The following is a 23,092-nucleotide window of genomic DNA, read 5'->3' as shown; positions in this document are numbered from 1 at the left end:
AGATAAAGTGGATTATCTTTGGCAGACGGCTTGATATTTTCGTGCCATAATAGTACATTCCTATTAGTTAGAATTAATCGTTTGCAATACCGGTTTACGTAGGATTTGGTTATAGAGTTTTCCAAAAACCTAGACGAAACATTAAAAAATACAATGCATTGGTAGAAATGGTTTTGTTAAATTATAAATGATTCTTTAGAAATGTGTGCTTTTTCTGTATGGACTTGGCACTTGGGTATTTGTTTTGTGTAAAGAATTGACAAATTTAATATGAACATTTTTTCGACAACTATCAAAACCCATACAAATGCAGGTATAAGCATGACTTGAAATGAACATTTTTTATAATATATTGTTCTGTACTTCAGATTAACAACAACCTTCGACAATTTTACTTCCAAGTTGATGCAAAGTGTTTAATGTTTATACAATAAATTCAAACACGACTTTACCGATCTTAAGATTGTCTGACACGAAAGCAAGAATCTATCTTTTACATTTTATTATCTGTGGGAGATTCGTTATTTCAGAAAGAGTTTTAGCTTAAAGGCATAAAGGCTTTGAAATAAACATTTTTTTACAAAGCGTATAAACAACAATTTCAAACACGACTTCACAATGGCATAAAGGCTTTGAAATATTTTAAAATATTCCACTCTCCTAAACCTAATATGTTCCAAACAGTCAAGAGTTCACGACCCGGCGCCATTGTGACGTAGCGAGTGACGACAATGTATTTTTAGCGCCGCAGAAACCCCGAAACGTCCCCCCTCCCACTCACAAGCGCGCGCTTGAACAACGGCGGGGTACTTTGCAACACGTGGTCGCACAATTACGTCCTGGCTGCGGAATGCGGCAAGTCAATACGACGGCAACCTGCTATTGTTTCTGGCCAATGCACTCACTAGGTCTGCAGTTCTACCCTTCAATAACTGGCTCCGTAACATTTTACCTCTCCATCTGGAGCAAGGTTAATACAAATGGCCTGATATGTTTTTTAGATTAAGTCTCTTTTTTATGAACTGAACGTGGTGGTACTTTTTCCCCTGTTCATCCAAAGCAGTGGTTACCTACCTTTTTTAAGCGCCACCCAAATTTGAGTTTTGTGAGCATCTCGCGAACAAATCCATACACCACTGGACGGACCCACTGGTACATTACAATTTTTAGTGAGTTTGGTTAATTATTATCAATCAGCTTAAATTGAATTATTCACATATTTCCTAAGCGACATTTTTCAGGCATGGCATCACAAAGTTACATCATAAAAATTAATCTATAAAAACGTGTTGTTTTTAAGATAACTCGTTTGCGAAATGTATAGGAGCGGAAAAATGCGTTTGTTCGGTTAAAATGGGTTAAACTTCAAATTTAAGAGACTTTACGTGACGCATTAAAAGGCCAATAAAAAGCATATTGCCCAGAATATCGGCTAGTTGTCTAATTTAAAATAAATTCCTTTCAAAGGATGAAAACATAGTGAAAATCACAAGATGTTAACATTTTTTGCCTAAATAGTAAAAGCTGTCAAAAAATAGATTTGTCAAAAAAATAGTATTATCTTCCATCGGACCCTAGTTACATTGATATCAGTTTTCCCATAGCACCGGTGTGTTAAAAATGTGACGATCGCTGGTTCGTCAAAGAACTCGGACTTTCCCATCCGGTGTTTTGTAGCTTGTGTATGTCGCAACGACTTTAAGCCGCATTTGACGTAATACATAGAGCGCTATTGTGACGTAGAGAGCGCCTTGAAATAACCAAGTGTCGAAATACGTCCTTGAGAGATTTCCTTTTTATGTGACAAAATGCTTTATAACTAACTCGTGATGTATTAAGTAGGCTTCTATGACACATAGCTATACATCAAGAGCCTTTTTGAAAGAGCAAGTTTATCACTCTCCAAGCCAAAAAGGTCGAGTAAATCGACGTCATCTTGATAAAGACGTTTCGATACACACTTGTATCATCATTCAGTTAAATGTGACTGAAATATAATAACCTCACTTATAAAATACGGGACACAGTTTATCAAGATGATGTCGATTTACCCGAACTTTAGGGCTTTGGGATTTATTGTTATTATCAAGCTACATTAAAAATCCGTGCGTAATGTACAATTATTAATTATTCACATGTGCGGTATTTTCGTAAATATATACTCCGGTTACACATTCCTGATGTTTATATATGTTTTTCTTTAATATGCCGACGACATATTAAAAAAGCTTATTTACTGTCACGAAGGCTTTATAGTCAGGGTTATTCCTAAGCTAAAATTTACAGCTATCAATCTGCACTCGCCCGGACGAAATAACACTCGCCAAATTTGTTGGCACGCAGTCTGCCCATTTACGTCATAGCGCGGTCATTTCTTGTGTTATCGTTACCCTTTCTTATGGTTTCTATACGTAAACATTAGTTTTATAAAAGTCTGGTCGTTTATTTCCATGCATGGATGAACGAATTAAGGACACACAAAGCAGGTTACGCTTAGGAATGTTTTTTATCCGAAATATTTGTTACAATTTTTAGTGAAAAAATAGCACTGACAATTTAGTAGCCTGCCTGTTTTCCAGTTTTTTAAAAACGACATCGCTCTAGCTTTTTTTCTATTGTGGTTTTTCTGTGCTTGAAAGGCGTTTGTTTCACCGAACCAAACCATTCTTTCGCACAGTTAACAACCACATGCACCAGAGGTTCTGTGCTGCACGACGCCCTATAGTGGGTCGTTACAGTTTTCAATGGGCGTCCGCAATAGTTTTGAGTCGTATCTTAACATAATTGGCATATAAAATGTTACAGACAGTCATTTATTTTTTAAGCTTTGGCTTGGTTGACCGCTATGAACTTAAGAGATCGCAACAACATACTTACATACTGTAGACTAATTACTAATTCTCGGCTGTAGTTGCACAATAGGCGGTATTTTGAAATACCGTAGTGTTCAGTGGGCCGTTTCGGTCCCTCAAAACATCTTAAAAAACACTGCTTACAAATAATATAAGACATTTGCATTCGCACTTATTGTTGCCCGAAAACTGCAGCAATTGCTTATAATTTCCTTCGTGACCTCGATTAACCTTATTATTTGTGTAGTGTTGAATGTATTTGCGTCTTAGTGTTTAAGGAAATAAGTGGATCAAGTAATGGTTCGCATAATATTGGCGCTTAACGCAAGCTCTCCTGCACCAACTAATTAAATTTCTCGCCTGAGCCACTCGCCAGTCGGGCGAGTGGGTGTCAATCAGCACTCGCCCGGAGCGATTTGCACTCGCATTGGCGAGCGGGCGAGTGCTTAAGCCCAACCCTGATAGTATAGGGATTGGTTCTTTGAAAAAAATTGTTCACATATTTTGGGGTTTGATGCTTAACTTTTTATTCCGATACCGATATGTTAGACAAAATTTAGCGTTTTGATGCGATATCATAGCAAATGACGTCATTACCGTGGTCAAACAAGCAACAAAATAAACGTCGAAGAGGTATTTATTTCACGGTATAATACCTCAAATAACTTTGCGTTAATAAGTTTAGCTACCACGAATTTTTTAACCATGACAATTTTTTTGATAAACTTAGCATCCGAATATCTGCTTTTGATTGCAATTTATAGCTGAAATTCGGTTTCGATTCAATCGGACATCCCTAAACATATATTGAACGCATTTTATTTTCATGAAACACTTTCTCAATAATCCCTTTAATTTTTTATGCAACTTTTTTTGTTTTTGTTTTGTTTGTATGCAAAAACCATTCGAGATAGGACAACTTATTAAATGTACCAACCCACTTCTGTTGTCTTATGTTGCCTAAAAATTTACCCTTATTTTACACGCCAGGTGGCGCCCTTTTAGACGATCTGCCTACACACGTGACGTAGCACAACGTCACACGGTGCCAGCCAATCAGCAGAGCTCACTGAACATTATCGAGATCAGAAATAAGAAGTTCTTCAGTGCTTTGGTCAAACCTAAGGTAGGAAACTTAAGCATTCTTACGCAAGTGTAACTATAGCGATGTCAGATAATTTCAAATCAGAGCCGATACATAACAGGTTTACCACAAATTTTTAAAGTCTTTGAAAGTTATAATTTCATGTACATATTGGAAATCTTTGAAAAAGTTATGTTTTTTAGTATTTCGCTTTATGCCCAGATTAAGTTACCGTGTTTTAAGCCTCAAAGAGCAAAGAAAAAATGGTTTTAATTGTGTTGACCAATGACCATGACATTTATACTGTCTTTTGCCCCTATCGTTTTACGGCTTCATAAGGAAAGATCATACAGGTATTAAGACCGACCCACTTTATTTATCCGTAAAAAGTTGCAAGACTATCCGAACACATTAAACTATTCTGACTATCTTTCGTTTTACAAAAGACAATTCACTGTTGTGCTTTGAAACCATAAAGTTGTAAGTAAAACGTTTTGGCATATTATTGTCGCCTTTAAACCAAGCCAAAAGTCGAACCTATTCATTTAAAAATATCATCATTGTTGTTTGTCGCAATTAGAGGCACGAAGGGTGCGACGACCGTATCATTTGCGCATTAAACCAGTAAACCATGTCTACATTTTAAAGCATTGCAAATAACAAACACTATTTGTGACGTCATAGGCGGATAAAAGCGCTCTGGAGAGCGACAAACCAGTGGACTCGGACACGGGAGCCATATTCCATCATTTGCCGGTGAGAAATCGACTTTTTGTTTTGTAATTTTCTTGCATCCAAGCTTGAAAATTGAGTGTCGTCACAACAAATATCCTTAAAAAGACAAAAGTTATAATTATAGTTTTAAATCTGAACATTTTTGAAATAAGGAAAAAAAATTCTCTGCTACTTCCTTAACCATACCACACTTCTCTTTTAAAGCCTGTAATTAAAAGAACAAAATTTCTACCATAAACCAGCGTTTCTCTACCTATGGGTCGCCGAATTCATTTCTTCACATAGTTCGATTTATTGAGATTCGTTCTGAAAATGATTTTCCCGAAATTTGAGAGAATTGCGGAATCAATACGAATATATAGCTAATATTAAATAAATTGAAACATCTTAATGATACGGTCTTACGTTTTGCTCGCTTACAAAAGTTTTTTGAAGAGAAAATGAAGTAAATTGAACACAGCTACGCACTTAGCAATAAATAATACATACATGTCATAAACTTAAAATATATTACTTAAAAAAAAAACAATAAAAAACATCAGTTTAAACGAGGCGCTGTTGCACTAATGCTTAATATTTAGGTCACCGCGAAAAAAGGTTAAGAAATACTGCACTGATCGATGTGACCAGGTGCCAAACATTTCTCAATCACGTAAATATTACGCTTAGCGTCACTTGTTGTTCTTTGCGATCTAAGAGCTGTTTGACAAAGATATTTACCAATCCGCTGTTTAAACACTCCTGTTTAAAGTTTGGCAGAATACGAAGAAATGTATAATTGTTGTCATAGCAAACAGACGGTAACATGATTACCTTATGACACTACGTAAAGTCAAGGTGTATTTTGCGGTTTTCAATTATTGTTACCCAACCTTCTGTTGGCGCTGTAAATGACTTCATAGTTGATCTAAAACTTTACTGAAAGCCACACCCGATTTAGAGAAAGAGGCTATTCACCCGGACGCCAAAGTAGTACAAATCCACATAACCACCAACGGGTGCAAAGGTTAAAGAGCGATCCGGTCAAATAGCATATATACACCTTCTGAGGCTATTTACCCGGCTAACAAAGTATAATTTAAATCAATTTCGGAAAAAAGAATTGAACTTATGCAAAGCTCGGAAAATTCAATCTAATACTACCACCACTCAAACCCAAAGGCGAGCGTCAACCCTAGCCCAAATCAATTAATAATCACGTAATGCTGCAATCGTAAAATGGCGATCCGGTTAAATAGCTGTTTCCTTTAGAAAATCACGAAAATCACGCAAATCACGCCCCATTCACCATGTGAAGCCCTGAGAACACAAATCCATATAATTTGCAAATATTATGCTAGGCGTTTCAATCAGAGATCAACCGATATCACTACTTTATTGGCTGATACCGACGATATTTTATATACCTGGCATACACAAACACTTTTGATCAGTTAATCATGTAATGCATACTCCAATCACCTTGTTTGGAAATTCGTCTACGTCAATCGGATGCAATAAGAGCGCCAATTAATCTCTTTTTTTATTTTGGTTCCATGCATGTGCTACTTGGTTAAGACAAAGCGACGGAAGGACTTAATTTCAGAAAATAAACTTGACATATCAATAATTGTTACACATTTTTTTAAAATTTTGGACAAACTTTGCGAACCATTTCAGTATATCTAACCACGTGAACTACTGTAGTCGGCGACCAACTAAATCAGGGGTTCTTAAACTGGGGTCCATGGACCCCTTAGGGGTCCGTCACTTAGTTTTAGGCGGTCCATGAAGGCCTAATTGAAATATTAGTGTATAATTAAGAAGTAATCAATTTATCAAACACAACAGTTTAATAAAAAATAAGGTATTGCACTGAATGCATTAAGACTCCATTTCAGTTTCACATTTTTGGACCGAAATCAGCAGACTTATGAAGTCTATTTGTATTGTGACGTAAATTCATGACGTCATTTAAAACAAATTGCCTATTGTGGTCCACGCGAGGCCAAGAAAAATTTTAGTGGTCCGCGGTAAAAAAAGTTAAAAAAACCCTGAACTAAATCAAACGACCCACATGTGGAAAACACCCAAAGCACGATCACTTGAATTTTATTATTACAAACAACTTCATATTAAAGGTTTTTTGTTTTTACGCCGAAATTTAAAATATTGACTGTCGACTTTTTGTCCAGGTTTACCGGGTGACTACCCCGCCCCTCCAACCCAAACCCGACATGGGTTACATGAGTGGGTGGGGTGATGAGGGAAATGAAAGCGGCAAGACGGCTCAGGGTGGAAAAACTGGAGCCGCCAAGGTAAAAATATTAAATTTGTCAGTGGTGGTTGTCTCCTGATAGCTTAATTGATGTTACCAGTGGTGAAAGTACGGACAGTAACGGCGTTCTTTCCGGTAAAAGACTAAGATTCCTGTTTTCACCTGATAAAGTCCCTTTTTACACGAAGCCATTCCGTCAGATCCTTGAATGTTTTTAGACTAAGATTTCAGTTGCACATCTGTGCACGACGTTGAACGGTTACCTCAGGTTTCCCAAGGTTAGTTGTTTTAGACGTGCAGGTATGACGTAACTTTTGTGACGTCATTTCCGAAAATTTATCATTGTTCTGTAAGAAAATTGTTGTACTTCCACCCCAGGATAATACAATAGCGAATCACGGAGTCTTGTTTAACTGCGAAATACTCCCGTTACAATTTAGCTGCTTAAGCAAGTTACACAACGGAGGTAAAAAGCGAAATTGTCTGTTGTTATTGTCTTTTTAACTTTTCTGTCGTAATTTAAAGTCAATCATTTTATAGGATGAAAAAAAGAAATACGTTTGGCCAAAAAGGGATCTTTATGTCTTTTATTTAAACTGAATGCCTTTGTTTTGTCTGCAGTGTTTCTATGATGTTACGATTTCTATGTATTTCATCTTGTTCATTCTTTATGTTTTGACTTTTAGATGTAACGAAACGTAAAATCGTGTTCTCACGTTAGACAACTGACGCAATAAACGTTTATGCTTGCTGTGTTAGATTTTAAAGTCCAAATGTTGTCAGAAATCGTGGGCAAACTGTTGAAAGGGTTTTCAACATTTTACATCGGTGTAAGCGAGTTGTACTTCACTATATGTTGGAGGTACTTTTTTCGCGTCAGTCAAATGACGCATTGCAATTCGTTGTGTTACCTTTTTATAGCAGCTATAATCGGGAATTACATAGTGTTTCCGATAAATGTTGTGCTTCCTTATTGGATGTACACTTGGCGTTTTAGGTTTTAAAGTCCAAATGTTGTCAGATATTGTAGGCAAACTGTTGCAATGTTTTTAACATTCTAATGCGTTGTAAGCGAGGTGTACTTCACTATATCTGCGAGGTACTTTTTCCAGTGTAAATGCGGCTACATAATCTACCGTTAAACCAAACTGGACTAAATAAAACTTGGGCGATAGCGACTGGTTTGCAAATGTGGAAAAGGTTTAGACGTCTTGTTATGACGTAGCTTTTGCGACGTGATCTCTGAAAATTCACATGCGTTCCAGTAAAATTGTTCTACTGTCAACCCTGGATAGTACAATGGTAAAACACGACCTCTTGTTCAACTGCGGAATATTTCGGGTGAAAATGTTTTAACTTGTTAAAAGTCAGCTGTTTGCGCATATAACAGAATAAACGTAAATAGCAAATATTGTCTGTGACGATTTTGTGAGCTTTTCTGTCGTAATTAAAGTCTAATTCAATTTTAAGATGTAAAGATTATTTTATAAGATGTAAAAGAGAAATATATTTGCCCAATAAAAATCTTTAGTCTGTTATTTAAATAGATTGTTTTTGTTTTGTCTGCAGTGTTTCTATGTTGTTACGATTCCTGTATTTTATCTTGTTCATTTGTGGGGTTTGGGTTTTGACTTCTAAGATGTAGTATAATTGCACTGAAGCTAAACACTGAATCACTTTAGACAACTGACGCATTGGAGTTCGTTGTGTTACCTTTTTATAACAGCTAAATTCAGAAATTACATAATGCTTTTGAAAAATGTTTTGCTTCCGTAATCGTTGTATACTTGTTGTGTTAGGTTTCAGAAATAGTGCATAAAAACACGCTGACGAAAAAGCCAGATAACGCGCACCCGAACCGCCAATTTGAGATCACCGGACTTATTTCTGGTATGTCTAAAGTCCAAATGTTGTCAGAAATCGTAGGCAAACTGTTGGAAGGCTTTTCAACATTCTACATCGGTGTAAGCGAGTTGTACTTCACTATATCTGCGAGGTACTTTTTCCAGTGTAAATGCGGCTACATTATCTACCGTTAAACCAAACTGGACGAAATCAAACTTGGGCGATAGCGACTGGTTTGCAAATGTGGAAAAGGTTTAGACGTCTTGTTATGACGTAACTTTTGTGACCTCATCCCTGAAAATTTATCATGCGTTCCGCAACCTTGGATAATACAACTGTAAAACACGGAAAAAAACAGATAACGCGAAGCCAAACCCATAATTGGAAAACATCTGACTTATTTCTGGTATGTCTAAAGTCCAAATGTTGTCAGAGATCGAAGGCAAACTGTTGGAATGGTTTCCAACATTCTACATCGGTGTAAGCGAGGTGTACTGTAATATATCTCCTATAGGTACTTTTTTTAGTGTGAATGCTGCTTACATTATCTACCGTTAAACCGAACCGAACTATCAAACTTGGGCAATAGCGATTGATTTGCAAATGTGAAAAAGGGGTAGGTGGAAAACGTCCATGAACCACATGGAGCAAGTGTCAAACTATTCCACCGGCATTGGAAGACACTTTGGTAAATTTCCACTAGGCCTCATATTCAAAACAAAAACAACGTGGTTCCGCCTTGTGTAATACGCCTAATATAACTCCAAATCAATAGAACCACCCAAGCGTACTGTTTCTCGAGTTACATTGCCGATATTCTGCCGACTGTTTTTCTTATCGATGTATCTGCAAGGCATTCCAAAAGCACGTGCTAAAGTAGGAAGGGTGCCTGTAGTTTTCCGCCCAGATTTGAATCCAAACAGGCGTTTGTTTTGCAACAATCGACGATTGTGCCCTTTTTTTCTCTCTCTTTCTCGCCAATAGTAGCGTTTGTTATTGATGCTGCTGAGACACGAGACTGTTTGAGAAGGGTTTGTTGAAAAGCACTTCGAAATGATATATTGGGGCGCAACCATCTTATACGTGGAACCAATCTATTTAGAATTGAAACCGTGTGTATTGCTCTAAATCAGTCCAAATCCGGGGTGTCGTTTCTAATAATGAAGCGTCCCAAAAGTGGACTTTATTTAGTTTAAGTTTTCTGTTCTATTGGTACATTTACTTGTGTACGGCTTGTGTGTGGTGCAGGGCTGCGGAGTTGGTTAAAAACAACCCGAGTTCGACTTTCGAATTTTACTCCGGCCGAAAAAAAGTCGGGTCCGTATTCTGAGTCAAGACCGGCCAAATTTGCTGATTCCGTCAAGTCCCGAGTCTGGCTCGGACTCTACAGCCTGTATTTCACCTATTAAATAACTAAATATGGTGGATGTTCAGCAATCCACTCGTAGGGGTCTCATACAACTCACCCACCTCATATTCTTTTGTATAGTGTTATGATTGTGACGTTGTGAACTTCAACACTGGTTGATTTAAAATGGCTACAAAAGTATTTAATTAGCATCAAAGTGCCTTACGCTATTTGTTTAGGTTGTTCGACGCTATTAGGTTGTTGTGTGACGTCATTTGACGATTGCCGCAGTTGAGCAACTCCATCGTGCAGCGTTCGTTTGCAAAAGCCGCGCACAAATCGTGATTCACATGCGTTCGAATTGCCAAGAGCTCATAGTGACGTCACACAATTGGGCTTGTGAGTCACGCACGCTTGGAAGTGAAGCTGTTAGTCACCCAGCCAATCTGGTGGCCCCTCGTATTACGATTAGACTGGTGTGTTTGCAGGTGTTAAAATTAGTGTCGAAGCGAGTTGAAACAATTTAAGGCGCTTTTTTGTTCGTCCACCAACCAAACCCTGTTTTTTATTTGCTTTAATTGCGTCGTGTCGGACTTCAAAGATTTAGGGTCTATAGATAGCCTTTTGTTCGGAAAACATATTCATATTTCATTTCTTAACTCAAGGGTGACGAAAGTTGGTTGTGGATGATCATGAAAAAATTTGCTCGCATTTTGACTTAGTTCACAATAAACGTTTTAGATTTTAGTGTTGTCTGTTTGTGTTTTCAATTTCTTTAAATTAGGGTAGACAATTCTTGGCTATTAATTTACACTTGTAGTATTTGGGGTGCCTAAAAAACGTTCTAGAGCACACAACAATTTGAGAAAAAATGTTACGGCTGTATTAAATATGGTCGATGCTTAATATTTAGGTTGCCGGTTTTCTCAATATTTTTGAAATTTCTCGTAAGCCTTTACTGTATTTTAGTTTTAGTTTTTGTTTAATTGCTTCATAATTTAAATTTTTCTGACGTTTGTTTTTCTTTAATACGTTTTTAAGTATATTTCTAAATTTGCTAATATCGACGGTGGAACATCGACTTGGCGAAATACTCGAGCCCACGCCACCCTCGTTTCTCGCTTTGTTGACACCGCGCCCGATTATTGTGACGTCACAAACGCAACCGAAGTTCATCGCCGTTCGGTTGCCTTGCGCGCTGCGGTCTGTTGCGTCACAGAGCCCGGCTAAGGCAATCAATAAAACGCTGTAAGCCCGAAATTATTGCTCATACACCGATGCTTGTTAGCAGGGCTCAAAATACCAGTGAAATTACAGGGTTGTCCCATGTCCTTGAGGCTTTAAAAGTCTTTGTATTGCAAAATTCCTAAAAACTATGTTTTTTCGTAAGTCTTTTAATTGTCTTTAAATTTGTTTTACTTTATGTCCAGCTTAAATTATTGTTTTAAGAAATTCTTATTCTAAACTTATTTTGTCGCCATTTGGTATTGTGTTAACAATGACATTTATGTTTACAATGACGTTTTAGTTTGCGTTTTTTTTTCAACCCTGAATGAATACATGTAGGTGTTTTATGTCAGTCAATATTTGATGGTTGCTTTCGCTGCGTTGATTATGAAACGTTCCTGCACCAAGTAAATTGTTCACTGAAACCGCCTTAAAATTATGACAAAATTGTTCGCACCTATACTCTTTCTAAATGATTGCAATATGAGTTATAGTGAGTTCCAATATCACCAAAGGCTATTTACTTGAATTGGTAAATATTGAACGAGAAACTCGTTTCTGCGTCGCAACTAACAAATTCGATCCCTGTTTTTTTAGTTGGCGCAATTAGAAAAGCAAGTTCAAATCTAGGAGAATTTGCCTATAGCTGGCCGAAACCTGACTGCAGTTTACAGTTAAACCGTGGGCTAGTTGCCGGTTGCGTATCAGGCAACCACAAGTCAATTACTTTCCAACATTAAGCTACTACAGGTCACGGTTTCTGGTTTACAGTGAGCGTGATTAGGTTGACCTTTTTTGACCGGATTTGATTTTTGATTTCACTTTCCGGTTGCTTGTTTTTGATTGCAATGTTTGCCGCAAATAAATCTTGTTTCCGTTTCTGATGAATCCAATGTACCGCCATTTAGACTATTGGCTTCTTTGTAGACTTATTTCGAGTTGCTTAAAAATACCAACTTGATCAAAGTTTCGATTCCAAAGTACTTTTGACTTTATGTTGTACAGTGCAAATATTTTTTTACCGTGCAGCTGACTGAAAGGTCCAATAGACCTATCGCTACTTCGGCCGAATGGCACATGATTCTGTTTCTTGTTATACTTGAAGTATAACGGAAAATAAACATTACTTACTGGTGTGTAATTATATCGACATCATTTAAGTACGTGCGGTGCATATCAACCCATTCAATTCCACGTCGTTTTATATTTTCTTCGCAAAGGAATAAAAATTCCGAGAGTGTTCAACATAATCACGATGATTATGTTTATTTTTAGCTTCTTCCTAAAAAAATATCAAATCACCTACGTTATGTAAATAATACCCCCCGTCGTTACACCACCCCTTTCATACCAACAACGATGCCCCGGTATAATCTTTTGTTTATTTCGGTGCGTCTAAAATGACACGGCGTGTCGCGAAACACACTTTTGTCGCGCGTGGCACAACAATGGCGCGACACGCGACATTTGACCGCGGACTCTGATACATCCGTTCGTTGCAGAGTAAGCTGCCTTTTTTAAACAATTTTAAAGTTGTGCCTTTGGGAAACAAAGGGACTTATAAACCAACCATGTACTATGTTGTGTTTAGGAACTGACGTAATTTTTACAGCCGCGTTGTGTTGGTTTAAAGAACAACACAAATGAAATTCCTTTACTTCTTTAGTAAAGGACCAGCTATTCCATGTCGAAACCCTGTGTGAATTCGGCTTTTTTATTTCTCAGAAAACCTTTATTGTCCTTTAATGTCAGTGTACAAACAAACATACCGTCAATGTACTGTCAATTTAACTTCGTTCGACGCTGTTTGTAGGAAAATGTTATTTAAGAATGTTTAAAAAATCAATGAATATATTGTTGCTGCCAGGCATTATATAATTATATAGAGGGTTCTTCTGACAAATATGTGTTTGGCGCCGACGTTTCGATTACCTATGTGGGTAATCTTCTTCAGGGCAAAAATACTTGTAATAAGGCAAAAGACAAAAAACAGGGTGACAAAACGAGGCGAAAAAAGGAAACAAGGCGCGAATAACGGAAGTTTAAAACATCATCACAACGCAAAATCCTTTCCTCTTTTAGTAAGGCAGGTAGGTCATATCTAAACCCAGTATGAATTCGGCTTTGCAATAAAACCTTTTTTGCCACTTTATTGTTATTAGAAAAACAAACTACTGTCAATGAATTGTCAATTTCACTTCGTTCGCCGCTGTTTGGAAGAAAATGTTGTTTAAGAATGTTGTTATCTGCTGTTTCCTGAATAGCGGGTGGTCGCTTTTATTGCTACAAACATAACTGCAACGATCGTGTGTCTGAATTTGCGTGTAAGTTTCTACTTTAAACCAGCGCTGCAGAGTCGGTTTAAAAGTAACCCGAATCCGAATCCCGAGTCCGACTCCTGTCAAATGTGACTAATTCGCCGAGTCCCAAATCGGGTCCGACTCTACAGCTTGTATTTTACTCATTTATGTAACTTAAATAAAATGGATATTGGATATGCAGGAAAACACTTCTATAGGTTTCTAATAATTTATTCCCCCACGATACGTGGTTGGCAAATGTCCTAGCGCTCTGCCACAGGTTATTCCATCTTTACAGTTTACATTTTTCGGGGTTGTTAGTTTGAAAATTGGTACTGGTTGAAAATCGGTACTTTTTAGAGTTGCTAGTTTGAAAATCGGTACACGCCGGACTCGTACTCGGGTAGCCTTACGTAGTCTTACTCGAGTCCTTAGTCCGACTCCAGCAAAACAAACCGACTTCATCGAGTCCCGAGCCCGACTCCGCAAGTTTTAGTTTAAACCTCAGAGTTACACCGACCTCTATTGCATTGCAGCGGCCATCTTTGTAATGGATTCTACTCCTAAAACGCTAAAGTGTGCGCTTGCCTCGAGCATTGAAATTTAGGTGTGATGCCAAAGTAGGCTGGGACAAAAAAACAAACGTGAAGTTTTAATTATTACTCTTGTCGAAAAAAATGAACTCGTATCATCATCAGTTGATGTGGCGAAGAAGTAAATCAAAGCATCACAAACCTTTTACGCCCCACCGTGCGTTATTGCATTGTACTGTAGCTTTGCAAAGTCAAACCCATCTATTTGTGGTGCCAATTCTTGCTAATCTAGCAGCAATGTTTACTCAATGTGCGCAGAGCCGAGGACGGCAATCTATATTAATCTCGAATTTAAATCTTTATGACGTCACCATCCTTATCGCTACGCTTAGTGATATACGATTTTTAGTTTTGTTTCTGCCCTGATTTAAACACAGTACATATGGGCCGCGTGTAAAGCCAGCCGGTTACATGACTTCATATGTTATACAAACTCTTCCGAAATTGGTGCATTTTACCCCGCTTGGAACTACGATTTAAACACGCTAATGTCACACAGATAAAAAGTTCAGTAACTTTTGCGTTTAGGACGCTATTTTAAACCTCCCAATGAACGTAGTGGGTTATTGCATTGCAGCGGGCGGCTTTGCAAAGTCAAACCCGTCTATTTCGGGTGTCAATTCTTGCTATTCGAGCACCATTGTTTACTCAATGTATACAGAGCCGATGAGGCCGACGATCGCAATCTATATTAATCTCAAATGTATTGATTCCTTAAACAAACACCCAATGACGCTGTTTGAGCACCTTTGTAGCGATTTTAATCAACTTTTCCTCCCCTACCCCCTTTTTTAGTCATTCCTTGTCGCCCCCGTGACGTACTTTGACGTCACAAAACACACGCCCACTTGTTTGATTTCTATTTATGCCCCCTCATAAAATGCTCGGTGGGGGGTGTCAGTCAATAACAGTTGCCGGCGCGGAGCTCTCAAAATCGTCACAAAGTTTGAAAGGAAAACACTTGTTGGACTTCAACCAATAAATCGTGATATATTTAGCGGCTGGGAGATTATTCTTGCCATGCTCTGAGTAACGTGTTTGGGGATTACGGGTTTATTTTTGACCCGGCAAGTAAACATGGTTTATGTTCGTTCCTATTAGTGAACTCGAATGACGTAGAAGTTTGGGAATCTTGTCCGATCTTGACAATGTAGTTTGCCGATAAGGAAAGTGGCCCTCTTTCCGTGAATGTAGTTTGCAATATGTACTCTTCGTTTGACGCAATGGAACAGAGGCTTCATAGCAGGATTTTTGCTAATTAAAAGCGTGTTCTCCACTTGGTCAATTCACCTGCACATTACGGCGATTAAAATATATATGCAATAGGCGTTTAAACCTTGCGTTTGTATCAAAGGGTTTGTTATTTGGCAAGGTAGATAAGTTTAAAACAAATATGTCAATTTGTTCCCAATGTTGGCAAATTGTATTCCCAAAATCGACTACTTTTTATTCAGTAATGTTGGTATGAAATCAGCCTAAGAATAAAAGCATAATTAATAAACAAACTTAAGGTGCAATAAGTTGGAATTTGACTAAATTAAACACATTCCTTTCATTAGTATTAGTGTCAAATAGAGTTCGCTGTTTTAGAATTGGCAAAACTTAGTAGGCATCTCATATAACCGTTAGATTCAATCGTACAACTCTGCGTTCCGTTTGCAGCTAAAGCAACACGTACTCACCAACAGTTGCAGCAGCCAAATGACTGCGTTTGCTTTGTCAAAAGCCTTTATAGCTGACCACTAATAACTGCCCTTTGTAACCGCATTGGTTTGTTGACATTTTGAATCTCTTAACGTCAACGAAAATCGAAAGCACGTTTCTACAACAATGTAGTGTATAAACTCTTGACCTTTGTCCGGCCTCCAATCCGGAATTTTGTTAAATAAAACTGCAACATTTTGAATCCTAATTCAAACCGGGTCTTTACAGTGTTATTATCATTATTTCATTTATGTCTCACTCAAGTGGAAATAGTCTGGTTTGCTCGTTTAACAAGGTAGTGAATTGCTAGTAAAACAACTTCGTTGGCAAACCGTGCTTATAAAAATGACAAGCTTTTGTGATTTTAGAAAAATAAATGGCATCCGAAAGTGAAGTTTTGAAACACATATTCTTCTAACTGTGATAAAACTGTATTCGTTCATGTTGCAGTTATTTCTGCAGGCAAAGTAATTCGTACTCGGCTGTGGCTATCATATGAAACAGTTTGCGCTACCGAAAGCCTTTATAGCAGTCCACAAATAATCTGCCGTTCTTCACCGCATTAACGTGTTCACATTGGAAATCGATTAGCGTTGCCGTACATCAAATTTGTCGACTATCCAAACAAACCGAAGGCAAAATACACCTTTCAGACACCAGGGTTTATTTGGTGTAGTGTTGTGTTATCACTGAGAGAGTCGCGAGATTTTGTTGGCGTAAACATTAATTGTTGCAACCTGGTTATCAGTCCATATTAAGATGTAAAATAGACTTCTACAGGTGTACAGGTGTAACTTGATTGTTTATCGTTCGTATCTATATGTACGGTCACCAACCTATTAGCCACCAAGTGAGTCTTATTTTTTTATTACCACTGTATGTGCTTGGTATTAAATCTTGACTTATACTAATCAATTTTTCAAAAATAAAATACATTGCGAGAATAATTCAGATTCAGTTTTCGTTTATAGTGGAATATTCTATTGATTGGGTGTGTTTCGTTCTATGGGGCCCCTGTTAGTGACTTCACGCGCTATGCTTTGCAAAGCATGGAAAAAGTCCGTTTCTTTTCATTCGAATTTAGTTGGAAGCACAAAAACAAAAATGCGCCGCAATTCTTTTCATATATTTTTTCGTTGTATATTGAGCCTAAACCAGGGGTTCTTAAACTAGGGTCCATGGACCCCCTGGTGGTCCGTGAACTAGTTTTGGGGGTCCTTGAAAGCATAATTAAAAACTAGTGTATACTTAAAAGTAATTAATGTTTAAAAGAAAACACTTTAATTAAAAATTAAACGGTTTTGGACTGAATGTATAGTTAGACTCCATTTAACTTACAAATTTTTCGGACCGAAATATCAGAGTCCTGAAGTCTATTTGTATTGTGACATCAATTTATGACGCCATTTTGGAGGATTTCTTGTCTACCGGGGTCCATGCAAAGCAAAAAAAAATTTTAGGTGTCCGCGGTAAAAAAAAGTTTAAGAACCCCTGGTGTAAATTGACCTGGCTATTGGCTAACCATAGTTTGAAGCACGAATGAGGTACCAATTTTTTTCAGGATTCTGTAAAGCTGTCAAGATTGTCATTAATGTTGCTGTTAATCAAGTGCAATGTCATATGGATTTCTGTTGACAAAATAATAAACTGTGTTGTGGCGAACACTTCAACCGCGGTTTGAACTCTGAGTGGAAAACAGATCACGTTTTTCGTGTTTGAGTAGTCTTTATCTTCAGCAAAACGCTTGCACCATCCTAATAAGTTTCTCGTGCCTTTTCAAATCGCGTCAATTTGTCATCCTCGCCTGAAATGCGCCACGTTTCTTTTAAGATAAGGCGCAGCATTTTTGCACGCGCGTCTGTGCATTTTTCTAATGTGTGTGTGCGATGCCCGTGAAGGCCGTTTAAACACCTTTGTTTCATCACCGCTTAACTCTGATGCAACAAATTTAGGTGATTCATTTTAAAAGATGATTCATTCGCGCTCAAGGCGCTCCAATGTTGTCGAGTTGAACTGCCGTACCGGGCGGGGATTTACCGAGTGGGGTTTTCCCCTGACGTAACCGTCTCGTGACTGCTGCTGCCTTTTTCTCGTCATTCGCAGAATTTCAGGTTTATTTTGAAGGGTAGCTTGGCTTTTGATGCGCTCTCTTTGCAATTACAATAGCTGAAACACTCTCTGCAATGGAAAGTTTTCAAGCCCTTTCCAACCCATGGTTTATGTCTGGGTTCTGTTGAGGATTTGTTGTGTTTTGTAAGTCGATATTTGACAACGGAAGCATCCACTTATGTGTCTCTTTCTTGCTATAGGCCTACTGTAATGCTCATACCTGTCAAATATGTTGAAAACGTGCAACATGAAACTCTATGTAATGTCACCATAGTATTATATACCTGCTCTTAAATGCCCATTCAGTTCGTCGAGAAAATGCAATTTAACAATACACTATATACGGTACCACATGCTTGTTTTATGCTGGTCATGTTAATTTAAGACTTATTCCCACAGGTTTGGGTTTTATTCAGACGTTTTTTGATCTTATGCTGTACTGGATATTAGTGCGTATTTGGCTTTATTTTGTCGTTGGTCTTGAATTCTTAATACATGGTAATTTTATTATGGATTGTTCTGCTTTAGATATTGTTGCTTAATATGTATTTGTGTGTGTTCCAATATTTTGCTATTCACAGTAATTACGGTAAGCGTAGGACTTAATTACCGATACTTCTGTGTGTGCTTTCAATCTTTCTCCCACGTATTAGTTCCGATTTTGCAATTTTTGTTCCAAGGGGACCCAAGATGAGGTCACCAACCTCAACGATAAACTTTCGCTCTTCATTGAAGCTAAGTAACGTTTGCTTTCTTTTGTCCACATTGTTTGACCAAACAAATCTTCTCCCAACTTCATATTTCTTTCAGGCTCATATCCGTATGTCCCCACCCACTTTTCATCAACGCCTGGGTTTACCAAACACCGATGAGATTTGTTACTGCTTATTAGTCAATCGTGTAAGCGCCGGACCAATAAAAGTTGTTTGCAAATTTCACGCCTAATTCTCCTTTGGTTTAGATTCTCTTCGTTTTTCGATGCTCTCTTACAATCGGTTATTTAAGTGCCTACCTCCTGAGCGTGAAAATGATTTCATTTAGAAGTGGTTTTAGTATTGTGGTTATATTTCAACTTCGGCGATAAAAGCAGTAAAAATGAGACTGTTTAATGGTTTTGTTTGCCTTTTTTGTTAGGGTAAGTAAATATATCAAACTGAGCAACTAATTACCCCAGAAAATTCTCTCGGGCGGAAAACATCGCAATAATACGGCGAAAACCTAAAAATACTCCATAGAATAGATCAATTAATCTTAGCAAAACGTTTATGTCACGTATATTGATAATGGCCACACAACAAAAAGTCAGGAAGCACTAACAAAAGGCTTCCAAACATATTTTTTTCCGCAAAATTACCTTGAATGCGAGGTGGGTTTCTGAAGGGTCAACTGTGGAAATGGGTTTTACGATGCACAATCAGTCGCCATTTCTTAAAAGTTGTTTTGTTTTGTTTTTCTTTGACATACTTGGTCGCTTTTTCTTAATAAGTAAGATCTTCTCGACCTTTTTGTAATTCATTATCAAGCTACATTACAGTTCCGGGCATAGTGTACCCAACTTAAGTTTTTTTGTCTGAAGATTTTCCGAGACAATTTTTTCCTATTGGTATTTTCTTAATAGTTACGCAGCGTGGGGCAAATCGTTGCTGCAACCAACTCTATAGATTCGGAGTTTTTGCGCCCTTGAACCTATGGCTCGTGTGTTTGGCCGGAAAGTTTTCAGCATTGTTCAATGGCCTCAAAACGCCAGCACTACTTGGCCTTTTGCACGGGCTCGGCAATCGAGAGGCTTTACTGTCAGCTGCTGTAGGATTTGTTGTCGGGGTTTCGTGGTCTTGTTTGTATTGTTTGACACTCCCCTCTTGCATTGTGTTCAAACTTAGGCGGACTACTGTTGGAAAACCATTCGTTTTTTATTTTGTATAAGGTTGGGGAAATTATGCGGCACCAGTGTGTAAAATCGCTGGTGGAGTTTTTTTTCCTTGACTATAAGTGGTTTTCTTCCAAAACACATTTTATAAAATTGTAATAATTGGTCTGTCAAACCCGTATTTGTTGTCTAATAACACCCTATTTTCATACTGCAGTTAAATAAAGTCCATCATTGACGTTTTAGTAGCTGTACACCAGAAATAAAAACAATTTTTTGGTTTTGCATCTTTATGACACGAGGCGTGTAAACTGGAACAGAACTTTTCACGATTTCGATAAAAAAATTATTGCAGTTTAGTAAAACGACTAATTGTGCGCTTATATTATATTCCAGCGCCCAGTGGTTTTTAAACTTGGTGTGTTTCAAGATGTCCCTAATTTTTTATTTAATTCTTTCGTTTGTAAATTATGCTAGCTGGAGCACTCCAACCTCATTGCATTTTAATGGCATTTAGGAGTTTTAGTTCTTATAATCAGTAGTATATAAGTCCTGATTTTAATGTTAAGTAATGATGGTAGGGCGATCTAAAAAAATCCTAATGGGGCCCGCCATTATTTTAGAGATCCAAAAGGGTTCCGCCAGAACAGGACTTGTATATACTACTTCCTGTATATAAGTTTTGAAATGCCTAAATGCCAATAAAATGTAATGTGATCGGTGTGCTCTGGGTATACTTTACAAACGAAATAATTAACGAAATAAAAAATGTTTTAGGGACCCCTTTTATTTAGGTAAGTCGACAACTTTTTATATAGGTCTTTGTATATACCATAAATACTGTATATGAGTCCTGATTTGAATGTTAAAACAAGGATAGTAAGGCGATTTAAAAACATTCGAAACCTAATGGGGCCCGCCGTTATTTTAAAGATGCATAAGGTGAAGAAGTTGAAAAACATTTATTTAGATAGGGTCTTAGGTTTTCCTCACACAGACCGACCAGAAACTTAACTGTGACGACTTTGCGTTTGATTTACTGCTATTTACACGGACTTCGTTAGCCCTGTCAGCAGCCCACGGTTGTCACTTCGCCACCGCGATACGGCTTTCGCGTGGGCGTGTATGTGACGTAACAATGCCAACTCGCGCGTAACAAATTACCTCAGGTGTCCCGGTGGCCGGAATTTTCCGGAACCGTCTTTGTCGTTTTTTTCACCTAATAAGGTCCGGAAAGATCGCGTTGTGCCAACGAAAGCGTGACGTAATGGTTAATCGAAGCTACCGAGTGTCACAGAATCAATGTTCCGTGGGATTTGGACAATGTTTGCTTTGCTTAAACAACTGTAATTCCCTTTCAATCGTTGGTCGTTAATTTGATTTGCTGTTCCGCTTCCGTCGTTATTCTTTATTGTATAAAGCCGAGGACAGGATTTCACGTTCTCCATGTTTAAAATGTTCCTGCTTTTTAACTTTGTTTTATTAATAGCGACATAAAATCCGGTAATATCTTTTTAATGACTTTTCGTCAGTTTAATTTGCTGTTTCGTTTCCGCCTGTAAATTTTGTTTTAAATGCAAGGCCAGCGGATATAACGTGGTCCAAGTTTAAAATATACACTGGTAATTCCTTGTAATTATATTTCAATAGCCTAGACCGGGGTAAAAGGGCTTTAGAAACTGGAAAAAATCTTGACAGAAAGCAACTACAAATCCGGTAATCACTTTTCAATCGCTGGTCGTTAATTTAATTTGCTGTTTCGCTTGCGTCGTTATTCTTTATTGTGTGAATCCAATACAATGTTCAAGTTTAAAATCTATACCTGTTGCTGACTTTTTTTGTAACTTTGACTAATAAAGACATGAAATCCGGTAATATCTATTCAATTACTTTTCGTCAGTTTAATTTGCTGTTTCTTTTCCGCTTTTAATTTCTTTTTAAATGTGCGGCTAACGGATGTGACGTTTCCAAGTTTAAAATATACACCGGTTATTCTTTGAAAGTAAATTGAAAAAAATTTAGATAAGCGTAGTTGTGCTTTAGAAACTGAAAATATTGACAAAGAACAACCCAAAATCCGGTAATATATTTTCAATCGCTGGTCTTTGATTTGATTTGCCGATTCGCTTCTTGCGTTATTTCTTATTGCGTAAAGCCATGGACTGAATATAACGATGTTCAAGTTTAAAATCTACACCTGTTGCTGACTTTTTTTGTAACTTTGACTAATAGCAACATGAAATCCGGTAATATCTATTCAATTACTTTTCGTCAGTTTAATTTGCTGTTTTTTTTTTCGTTTTTAAAGTAAGGCGACAGGTAACAACACTGTTCAAGTTTAAAATATACGCCGTTTGTTCTTTAAACGTAAAGTTAAAAAGTCTAGACAGCTGTAATTGTGCTTAAGAAACTGCAAAAAAATTGACAAGAGCATAAGGTAATCACTTTTCAATTGCAGGTGATCAATTTGATTAGCTGTTTCGCTTCCTTCGGTATTCTTTATTGTGTGAAGCCTCGATCTAGGTTTTACGTTGCCTATAGTTTTAAAAAAAGTTTTTTTATAACTTTGAATAATAGAGATCAATTTAATTGTTGTCGTGCTTGCTTTTGCGATGTAAGGGGACCGGATTCTGCTTGTTGTATTAACACCAACTTTAAAATCTACGCCGGTAAATTGTCTTTTAAGACCGGACGAAAATTTAATAATCTCTTTCAATCGCTTGTCGTTATTTGATTTGCAGTTTTGCTTACGTATAGTTTCCTATGTAAAGTATAAAGGGCAAGGATTTAACGTTGTCATATTGAAACCAACTTTAAATACACGCCGGTAATTGACTTTTGTAACTGGAGGAAAAACCGGTAACCTCTTTTTAAACGCCTTTCGTTGATCCAATTCTTAGTTTAATTTCCGTAACTGATTTCATAAGTCATAGTGCGCCTAAGCCCGTAAGTGACTTGTTTGCTAAAAGTATTTAGCGAAGCGTTTCACTCACAATAGAGACTAGAATGGATAACGGAAACGTTGACAAATAGATGACAGTAAATGACGTGTGCTAATAGACGGGAATGCTTTAAGGTCGTTTAATATATTTGGTTTATAACAAGAGAAACCCATTTTTGCATTTTATGTATAAGTTACCCCTTGTCTATAATATAGTGATTCTCAACTGT

General features: G+C 37.5%; 1 protein-coding gene across 1 annotated transcript in view; it reads left to right on the top strand.

The window, feature by feature from the left end:
* LOC146141120 (WD repeat-containing protein 64-like) overlaps nucleotides 1-23,092 on the top strand; it is a 58,109-nt gene that overhangs the window by 29,807 nt on the left and 5,210 nt on the right. Inside the window, exons 26-28 of the mRNA XM_083392819.1 lie at nucleotides 3,843-3,978; nucleotides 4,621-4,692; nucleotides 6,846-6,968. Coding sequence (XP_083248945.1) covers nucleotides 3,843-3,978; nucleotides 4,621-4,692; nucleotides 6,846-6,968 — 331 coding nt within the window. The remainder of the gene's footprint in view (nucleotides 1-3,842; nucleotides 3,979-4,620; nucleotides 4,693-6,845; nucleotides 6,969-23,092) is intronic.

The sequence above is a fragment of the Ascidiella aspersa genome, chromosome 6 (assembly GCF_963924565.1).
Source record: "Ascidiella aspersa chromosome 6, kaAscAspe10.2, whole genome shotgun sequence".
In the NCBI taxonomy this organism is placed as follows: domain Eukaryota; kingdom Metazoa; phylum Chordata; class Ascidiacea; order Phlebobranchia; family Ascidiidae; genus Ascidiella; species Ascidiella aspersa.
This window is presented reverse-complemented; position numbering and strand designations above follow the sequence as displayed.